The sequence below is a fragment of the Panulirus ornatus genome, chromosome 12 (assembly GCF_036320965.1).
Source record: "Panulirus ornatus isolate Po-2019 chromosome 12, ASM3632096v1, whole genome shotgun sequence".
Classification (NCBI taxonomy): domain Eukaryota; kingdom Metazoa; phylum Arthropoda; class Malacostraca; order Decapoda; family Palinuridae; genus Panulirus; species Panulirus ornatus.
This window is the reverse complement of record NC_092235.1, coordinates 25,524,261-25,535,328: the sequence shown is the minus strand read 5'-3', so window position 1 is coordinate 25,535,328 and position 11,068 is coordinate 25,524,261. Positions and strand designations below refer to the sequence as shown.

Genomic DNA, 11,068 nt, shown 5'->3' with positions numbered 1-11,068 from the left:
GCCATTCACACTTCAGCTCTAGCAGACTCGACCACATAGCTTGCCTTTGGATTTTTTTCGAGTTGCCACTGGTGTACACTGTTTTGGGAAGCATTTTCTTTAAAAGACAAAAACTCAATCAATCTTCAAATTTAGAACACACTTTCTAACAATATAATACAACTGAAGGACCTATAAATTTCATGGATTAGCAATACATAGCAACAAAGGCAATTTTGGTACAACTGCATTTCAAACTTGACTATTGTTCAATATGCCTTTCCTTCAGATCTGTAAGCATAGCAACTAAAAGCATTCCCTTCCAATAAAAGTTCCCTACCCTTGCCACCAGATCTGTCTTCTGAGTGTTGTTTTCAACCCTGCCCAAGCCTTAATCCAGCACATTATACAATGTGTCATTGGATTACTTGGGGTATAGATTTAAAAAAATATGACTATACAGCATACTTCAAAAAAATAGAAAATAAATTATTAATCATAATAAAATATGAATAAAAGTAACAGTCAATAAGTAAGGATAACATTTTAAACTTGACAAAAAATAATTTCATCTTGCTGAAACTCATTACAATGAGAACTTATGCAAGAACCACTGCAGCTGTAAGGTTGGCATTTCTTATGTCTTAAATAACTATCAAATAAAAATATTTTAAGACCAGTACCCAACTGCAGAGGTGTTATGTAATCGATCTTTTGTATCAACAGGAGCAGTGTTTAATTATTCAAGGAAGATTTTGCATGACAATGATTATTTAAATTTCTTTAATATAGATGGCAGTGTCATTGCAAAGTATGTAATCTTATTGCTAAAAGTAACAGTTTGGTTATGAAAACAAACCTTGCTAAACCAAATGATACTAAAGTCAGAGATACTTAAAAGATTTTGAATTACATCTAGCTTGCTATACAAAAGACCTAATTCACCATACTTTATTGTGTCCGGATAATGGTCCAGCTTCAATAATGTATGTTAAACCTCTCGTAATAAGGCATGACAAATTAAGAAATGACTTTGAGCAAGAAATGAATAATAGTTAATAAATATGAGTTTAATGTAATCCTGGGTTCAATACTTAACATCTTATCACATAACTTTTAATTCCTGCTAGATGTAATTCTCTGAAAAAATTTATTACACAGAATAATAAATCTAATGCACCATACATTTGGACATTTGGTCTTAACCAAACGTTAGCTAAAATGCTAAAGGTACGTCGTGGGTGTGTGTATATATTAAAAAAAGTATGGAAAGAATTTTGCCAGTTGCTTTGCACTTGAACGAAAACGTGTAGTTATTTCAGTTCATAGCAGTTCTGTTGTATAATAACATAAAAAGTAATTTTACAAATATTTCAAAATTTTTTATGATCCTAGCTATGTATACATTTTCAAATGTGTGCTATTCTAAACTACGAAAAAATAAAAGTAATGTTCTCTGACTGGCCATTTTTCACATGATCTTGTGCATGGGAAGCACCAATCAAAAGATCCGTGTAAAAATGATGTGACGAAACTCATTAAGTATTCGCTGATTCTAAGACCTATTTTAAAATGGAAGATGATGCTTCAAAATTGCTTTGGCCACTGACAATTCAGTAAATAAAATAAAAGCAATAAAAAAATAAAAAAGAAATCTGCCTAATTACAAACCACATTTAGATATGTCAAATATATTAATGAAACCATGCTCCTAACAGCAGCATGCAACACAATAAAGTTGGTCTAAATTTAAATTTTCTACAGCAGAGTGTGCCTACCTACATCCATCATGATATCTATTCACTGTTAACAGGGTGCACCATGCAGGCAATTTCCCAAAAATGTGGTCCCTATACTTCTCTGCATGCAGTGCTAGGAGCAATGTTTCATACATACAAATATAAATCAATATATTCAGATCTCCACAATATGTTTTTCAGGAATAGTGAAAAATAAAGTGCTGACTCCAGTCAAATATCAATTCACTTGCCGATTTTCTTGGTCAGAAACTAAATACAGATGCTCTAGGACTCAGGACATATTTAATGGCACCACTGTCTTCAAATGTACTAGGGAAGTAACAAGACAGAATATCTTTCTGTAGAAGTGAGGTATATTTAATATTTAAAATCCGTATACCCCATTGCAGTAACATGTCAAACCCTTCATTGTGACCTTTTATTATATTAACAAGAAATATGCAACAGTTTCACTCCAATAGTATTTTTACTTTCAATGTCTGCTATCAAGGAGGAAAGGTTAATTTTCATACAAAACAAATGTGAAGTTAATAATCTGATGTAATATTAAATCCCTATGAATTAACATGGTCTGACCAAAAGTATATGACAAGAAGTGTCTCTCTGTAAGTACTCACCATGAGGTACTTGTCCCCAAACTTATATCATATTATTTGACTACAAATCTGACACAGCCATATACTGTATTGGCATGATCAAGAACATAATATTGTACACAGTACAGTATTAAACTATTGTTGCTTATCTACAATCTATAGACATCAAACTGAGAGATGACAACAACTGAGAGGGTGTTCTCCAGATTGCAGAGACAAGAAGATACAGAATAAGTTAGAGAAAGAGTAGAGGAGACACACAGTGGATGGTTTTTACATGTACTGTAACGTGTCCAGTTATTATGATCACAACTCTTTGAAATGTTTGATAAAGGTAATCCAAAATGGAGTAAAAATTCTACTCAACATGGATTTCAAGTAAATATTTGAAAAAAAGAATCTATAGCTCATATACAGCACTTCAATAAAGCTTATACTCAGCGGTTTGAACAACAAAGCGAGCGAAAGGAAAGCGGAGTTAAGGCTCATAACTGGCAATCACGTTACAGACTGAGACTTTGCTAGTACCCTCTGGAGAAGATGAAGCTAAAGCTGTTATTATCACCAGTGCTATTTTCTGCCAAACTATCTTCTGGAATTGCAACATAGGCAGCAGAAAATCCTTTTGTGTTTATTGTGTCATCTGTGCGAAATCTCACAAGGAGGGCATCATTTACTGACACAATTTCTTGTGGAATCTGTGGAGTAAGTTAATAACTTTAGTACCTAATTTAACAGTGTAGAGTTTCAAGTAAGTACATTTCATCACTGTAAAGGTGCATAATACTCTCATGAAACACCTAAATGATATTTGCATTTTAAAAGTACAAAATGTGCATGTCTCATTAAAGACCAATTTCAACTAAGTAGTAGTTTAAAGTACTAGACTTTTCCTTCTCAAAACTATTCATAAACCTAACATTAAAGGTGTGTAAACAGAGATGAGAAAGTGGCAGTGCTTAATATTCAGATATGTAAAACTAACGCTTTGCTACATCCAATCTGAAATCATTCACTGTCCAAGCATAATTTCCTTTATGAACTCTTGTACACATAAACTCTCAAATATCTTTGACAAGGATGTACCAATGGAAGGAAAAGCAGTGTCATCAAGGACCTTCTTGCCCCAGATGAACCCAACATTTACCTGCTTCTATGAGGAATGTAGCCTTGAAGACGTAAGATTCCAATAAAAGTGGTCCTGAGGTTATGAAATCATAATTACCTCAAAACCCCTTTATGAGAAAGGGTCCTTGAAATATTGTACCTTTGGATATGCATTTTTACTGCAGTCAAAAGAAGTATCATGACAGTTGGATCTAGGATTCCAATTTACTCCCAAGACTGAGAAAAGCATCCTGGTTGGTTCTGTTGTTCAGCATTTGTCTTAATCTTGTGTCTGCATGGATATTAAGACTGGTGTTGCCATTTGCAGTCTACCCTTGTAACCAAGCCCCAGAAAGGAGGGGTACTATGTGTGAGGGTGGAAGAGTGAACAGGGCCAGTTATCAAACATAATTAATCCGACTTGTGTATAAAGTGGAAACTTAAAGAGGCGCTTATATTAGTGTGAATGCCCTGGCTCATTCTTGCAAACAAGATTTAAGTTACAAATATTTGAGTGAACTGTGAGTCTGTATACATCTGATCCACTCCTGGTAATTGGAAATGGAGTTGGAATGGAATCAGAAAAAACAAAACAAGTGCCATAATGATGTCCCATCACAGTGGAAAATAAAAATGCATGGAACTAAACAATCTTTGTAAGTACTTACAGTATTTCCACAGAATTTCCCATAAGAGGATCCTGAGTCGCTGTACCCTGAGAACACCTCAACATAATCATATCCACAATCATGTTCATCCTCAAGCTCAAAAGTTAGAAAAGTAAGATGTACTTTTTCTCCTGGTGAAGCTTGTATGATCCAATCACAATCTTCTTTGTTATCATAGTTCTGATCTCCATACTTGGCATGTGAATACATGTGCCTGACAGTTCTAGTTGCCTTTAGACCACCACCACAAACTGGAACATGGAAACTTCTAAGTTTTGAATGTATGCACTTAAGAAGCAGATAATAGCATAACCTTATATACACCCACAGCAGCTGAACATGTTAATGTTTGATAGCTGACAGGAAGAGCCAAAATCCCTAAGATGGTCCTGCATTATTTAGTATCATCAAAAAACTGCATAACATCTTATGACTTGTCATAATCTCGTGAGATTTTAACTCAATTATGATAATGGTGGCACCAAAGAGTTGGTCTTGGTAAAATAGTTCATAGTTTAAAGGCATCTGAGCCATTGTTAGTAAAACAATTCTAAAATATGCTGCCCATGTTGAGAACTACTTTATGAAGTGTGGCTTATCAGAAACTAATGGATCTTCTTCATGTGCCACTAACATGGATATCATGAGGGATAAATATGTGAGAGAGATAGAAAAAATATCAGGTATTTCATATGATGCTGCAAGTATGTTGGACGAAAAAATGTATGGCAAAACATAAAACAAAAAATGTTGAAAGTCACAGTGAAGAATTTACGATCATCAGCTTGCAAAATACTACATTGTAGTACACTTTCCAGCACACTTTGGTACACTTACAAATTCACTTTCGTTCATCACTAAAGCTTCACTGATTAACCTGGCTTTCAACATTCCTTAGAACTTCAGTGCCTTCATTCCTGCATCACAACAAAGGTAGCATCCAAATACTTACAAAAGTATACCTGCTGAACTTCTTTTAACCAGTTAAATTTTTCACTTTTCAATTCCCTTTCCTTAAACCTAAACCATTTTGATCCTATTTGACTTACATTCCCTTTTCTATTTTCCACTTCTTCCTAAATTTAACTGTATCCTGCAGTTCCTTGAAGTGGGCACAATACTCTCACTACTATTATGAACTACCTACCAACACAAAAGGCCACTGTACAATTCAAGGACTACATTCAACATCATTTACAGTGAGAATTTCCATCCTCACCTGTGGTATGTCTTGCTCGGAATCCTTTCCGCTGAACAGAAGAATCTGACTTGAACACCATAAACATCTGATTGTTGAAAGCTACAATAGGGTGTGGCACCTTAGCTCCACAGTATCGGCCAAGAAAGCCTGACTCCGAGGTAGTGCCATCATAAAGTGCTATGTGGTCATATGTACACTCTTGGTGAGGCTCCATCTCAAACTCATCAAATACCTGTAATGAAAAACTACACTTACACTTAATTCCTTTTCAGATATATTTTACAGGACATTGTCAAATGTCATAAATATATCCTTCAGGCTGAATACTTCTTTGGATTCATCACAGACTCCAGTAAAATGATCATATGAACCAGCTATCAACAGTAGTACTGTGTCAACAACTGAGAGTGTGTAAAAATCACTACAGGACTTCAGGGTGTCGAAATATGTCTGACGTGTAAAAAGCGTTCTCCTCAACTGCTCCTACCATCTATCATAGATGTAATCATTTCTCATTAATATATCATACAATTATGTACATCTGTGGAAATGTTCTTTGATTCTGTCTAATATGATCCTCATTCTTTCTGTCTAATATGATTCTCTTAAGAGTCTTGTAGTAGTAACTTACGAGAGAGATGGAACTAAAATTATTTAGGTTTATTATGTACTGGTTCACACACACACACACACACACACACACACACAAAAGAAGAAAACAGACTAGCAGTATAACTTATACAGTTTCAACTAAAATCATTATGTTTATCATTTATTGATCCACTGGAGAACAAAACAAACTCACAGCACACCTTGTTTTATACAGTTTTAATGATGGATTGCCAGGTATATGTCTTAAAAGTCTAATGATATCAGAGGTTATGCTATCCTTTTCAGCAGCTTGAGTGTTGCTACTGATAAGGTCTGCATCAAAGTCTTAAACCGTAAATAAGGTACATTATCACATTCTTCACTGTGTTTACTTCACAGATTTGGCGAGACCAATTATATTTTTAGATATTCATTCCAAAATTACTCAACTCAAAGGTGACAGCATATTAAATCTAGAAAGAAAATTCCATTTTGTAATTAGTTTAATCACCTTATTTGGATGAAACGATTTTTTTACCACTGATTTTTGAAAGAAATCTCTGAGCTTTGCTAAGGATGTTTTTAACTCAATGACAAATTTTCCAGATGTGCAAGTTTAGTTACTTTGTTTCCTTGCTTCAGCAAGCAAATCTTGAAACAATATTAATAATTGTGATATTTGAAGCAGTTTGTTACCTATATGTAATGGTGTGGCTAGAGTTACATTTTCAGTTTTGGATTATCATAGTCTATTTTCCTGACGACTGTTCTCATTAGTCTATCGATATCTCTCATGACTGTTCCCACTGGAGCTCCCTCAAAGGGGTGGCCATGGCAACATAGTCTCCATAACTAAAAAACTACAGTACCACTTCTTAGCCTTTAGTGCCTCAACCTTAACAGGCAACTGGCAGGGCTAACGCAAAATGCTCACCACAGGAAAATCTAGAGTTATAAAGAATGACCTGCATGACTTAAGTGTTGTCAAGTATTACATATGACAGGGAGGGAGTGTATGTCTGTGGACAAAATGCCACCAGTCCACATGTGAGTGAGGCAGAAAGAAAAGAGCTACCTGGGTCAGAGGAGTGGAACTTAACCAAAAAAGTGCTGGCTCACAAAGCATATGTCACTAACCCTCCTTGATACCCAGATGGGTAGAACTGGTAATATACCTCCCTGGTCACTGGCTGCCTACCAACTACTACCTAAAGATTATCATAACACTGATGCAACTCAATATGTTTATCTTTCCTATCTCTCTCAACACACAGTAATAAAAAAATTATGGATAGCAATTACAAGCAGCAGCCAGTAACAGCCTCTGAAAATAGTGCACTAGAGTTCCTCTTTGCTACTGGCCTATTACAGTTGAAGCACTAAAGGATAAGAAGCAGCACTGGAGTTCACCAGTCATGGAGACATTTGTTGTGGCCACAACCTCAAGTGTTCCATAAAGGAATGAACATCAGAGATACTGATGGATTATTATGTGCCACACACAGAATTTGGTGTTAGGCATTTGCATAGCAAAGAGTATTTCATCTATCTATATCTGTGATGCCTGTTCCCTTCATGAACTCCCATAAGGAGGTGGCCACAGATACTGCTTCTTAGCCTCATCCTTAACAGACCACTGGCAGAGGACAACACTAGTGCAGTGTTTTTAGAAGCTACTACAGACTAATGATACCTATTGTTCCTTACTAATGTTATACCATAATACAAAGAATTTGGTAGAGAAAAAAGAAAGAAAAAATGCCAAGCAGCTATAAAGAGATTCTTTCAAGTGGCAGGGCTAGTGTGAAGTGCTCATCACTTGTCTGAGAACACCCTTTCTCTGTCACCACATACACTGCATAAATGATAGTCAGGAGTTCACCTGGAATCATCTGTTTTATACATATGCCTTTCTCATCTCCTGTATGTGTTATATTGTTCAAGCTCTTCTAGCCTTTCAGGATAATTCTTCAATTTCAATCGCTCAGTTCTGCTTGTAAAGTGTTTATGAAATCTTCCCATATTTCTTTTGCAGAGTTCATAACTCCTTTACTTTGATGTCCCTTATGAAACTAGTAACCATATATAACGAATCAAATAACGTTTTACCAGTATTACGATTAACAACTAAGCTTATAAATATGTACAACCTATGAGATGCAGGTTTGATTCCAAGGTTACGAAAACCTAAATCTTAAAAGCAAATCATTTGCTATGGTATGTATAGAAACGTTATTTTGCTTTAAAACAGCATCTTTTGGAGGTGGATAAGGGTACAAAATAGAAGATAAATAACTAAAACAACTCTTTCTGAATTTACTTCTACATTTAAGCAGGTTGACTTTTTATGATCACTACTCATTATGAAAATTTTTTTGGTACTTATGATGCAAAACTAAGGAAAGAATTATATCTAACCAGTTTGATTCTATGTCCTGGAGTGGTAGTAAACTGCCATACACAGTCTTTCCGACTAGGGTAGTAGTCTGGATAGTTTGGACTGAAGATTTCTCCAACTGGAGCAGTTATTTCATGTTTACATCCTCCTTCCTTGCAGTCATGGCCATTCTCATGGAGAGTGTAGCCATTTGAGCATGAACACACATACGAGCCAATAGTGTTCTTACAGATATGTTGGCAGCCACCATTATCAGTAGCACATTCATCTTTATCTGGTTAGAAGAAAATCAAATTAAGAATATCAGTGATACCTACCACATTGTGTTCTATCATCTGTTAAGATTACTGAAAAACAAAGTATTTAAACAATCAACTTGAAATTCTTTCATGAAAATGAATATGCATGCTACTTTCTGAATATAACATTTTCTACAACAATAAGCTAATATAACCTAGCCCTATCACACAAGACAGCTAGATTATAATATATACTTTCATATCTGCAGCTTTTAACATCACTAAAATAATTCCAAATGTCATTTATATACTCCACTTTGAGTCTGCAACAAGAAATACCCTTTTTTCAACTTTTATACAATTTCAGCAAGAATAAGTACCATCAAGAAAAAAATGAGTTATGCTTAAACACATTAACTGTCAGAATGAAATTACATGAGGACCATCCCAATAGACTAACTAACTGGGTTCTCAGCAACACCTTTACTATGTTCATGCTCATCTCTTTTGCTTGCAAATATGCATAGAAACCCAGCAGCATTTTAATAGCAACTTGCCTGTGTTATACAGCATTCATTTCAATGGCCAAGGTATATATCTGCAGGCTTGAAGTGAAACTTTCTCTAGTTTATCATTAATGTCTCTTCTAGCAGGTGATATTCTTAAGTTTATATACAAATCTATTCTAAAGCTGACTGTTACTTGCTCTTCCTGTAAATGCCTGTAAAGCTCATGGCATAAACACATACACCTTTTAGATCAGAGTACTACATCTGTTATCCCATCATTTCAAGATCATAGATAATGCCAAACTTCAAAAAGTTTATGGATATCTTATAAATGAACTATCCGAGAACTCCAATACCTGGAAACACAAAGCATTAGGTTTAAAGAATCTCAAATGTCACAGTCAAAATTTACCTGACTCACCTTGTTTGCTATTGCTGAGAATTTTCAAGTTAAATTAGGTGTGACTGACCATTATGATTTCCTGATTCACACTCAACATAATCTGTTTGTACTTCACTTTTTTGGTCTTAATTCTAATAACTCTGGTTTCAGAGTATGAAAGGACCAACAAGTACACATGCTAAAGTAGTGACCCCAAACTGACACAACAGATGCAACTGTAGGTTGGGCCATCAAGTTCATTTCTCTGAGAATTAATAGGTTTGGTGAGGTTACACACCATGATCTGCCACCAATTTAAGTCGCACACATGAGGGGGGAGGGGGTTGTTATTCCATGTGTGGCGAGGTGGTGATGGGAATACATAAAGGCAGACAGTATGAATTACGTACATGTGTATATATGTATATGTCTGTGTGTGTATATATATGTGTACATTGAGATGTATAGGTATGTATATTTGCGTGTGTGGACGTGTATGTATATACATGTGTATGTGGGTGGGTTGGGCCATTCCTTGCGCTACCTCACTGACGCGGGAGACAGCGACAAAGCAAAATAAATATAAAAAATAGGGGAGAAAGAATACTTCCCACGTATTCCCCACGTGTCGTACAAGGCAACTAAAAGGGGAGGGAGCGGGGGGCTAGAAATCCTCCCCCCTCTTTTTTTTTTTCTCTCCAAAAGAAGGAACAGAGAAGGGGGCCAGGTGAGGATATTCCCTCAAAGGCCCAGTCCTCTGTTCTTAGCGCTACCTCGCTGACGCGGGAAATGGCGAATAGTTTGAAAGAAAGAAAGAATAATAATAATAATAATCAGACGATATGGCCTTTCTTCACTGGTTCCTAGTGCTACCTCGCTAATGCTGGAAATGGCAACCAAGTATAAAATAAAGTAATAATAATATACAAAAGAAATTTTATACCTGTCTGCTGCTTTCAGTGCTAGGAAGGAAGCACCACAAACAGACTTACTCATCCAGGAACAATCCTCTCTTAGCCCCTTAATATTCCTATGCTTGAAAATTAATTAACAAAGAGGAAAGGATTTCCAGTACCCCCCACTCCACTTCAACATTCAGGAAAGATATGAGTAGTATTCTTTCTAATCAGTCATAAAGATTAATTATTGACAATTCTTTTTGTAACTAACTGCTTCTCATGACTTTGTGAGAAAGTGTCAGGAACAAAGAAAAGAGCCTCATTTGCACACAGGATTGCACATATGTTGTGTTTCCCAAATATATTTTTCATGATGTGGAAACCCTGATGAAAGTTTCTCCGTCCAAATTGTATAATCTGTATGCATCATTTCAAAACTAATACAAAAAACAAAATGATTTGATCTAACAGTAAAAAGTAAAAAACTGCTCTGGCAACATTCCATAAGGAGCATACATACCTGTGAAGAAAACAGCAGCAAAGCCACTCTTCTGTACAGAGTTATCTGAATTAAATTCTATTCGCAGACTGTTGCCCTCAGATGTAATGACTGATGGAAGAAGCTGTCCACAAAATACCCCATGTTTTCTCATTTCTGCTACTCCCAATTTGCTACGAATGTCAACACTATCGTACTCACAATCTTGCTGGAACAGAGACAGAGATGCTAATAAGAAAC

At 35.7% G+C, this 11,068-nt stretch overlaps 1 protein-coding gene across 1 annotated transcript in view; it reads right to left on the bottom strand.

Moving 5' to 3' along the window:
* Window positions 1-2,070: 2,070 nt before the first annotated feature.
* The window catches only part of LOC139751892 (protein tolkin-like), a 361,718-nt gene continuing 352,720 nt past the window's right edge, over window positions 2,071-11,068 (bottom strand). Inside the window, exons 13-17 of the mRNA XM_071667556.1 lie at window positions 10,850-11,036; window positions 8,321-8,574; window positions 5,330-5,543; window positions 4,111-4,361; window positions 2,071-3,033 (exon numbers count right to left, since the gene is read on the bottom strand). Of these exons, the coding sequence (XP_071523657.1) occupies window positions 2,857-3,033; window positions 4,111-4,361; window positions 5,330-5,543; window positions 8,321-8,574; window positions 10,850-11,036 (1,083 nt within the window). The 3' untranslated portion in view covers window positions 2,071-2,856. The remainder of the gene's footprint in view (window positions 3,034-4,110; window positions 4,362-5,329; window positions 5,544-8,320; window positions 8,575-10,849; window positions 11,037-11,068) is intronic.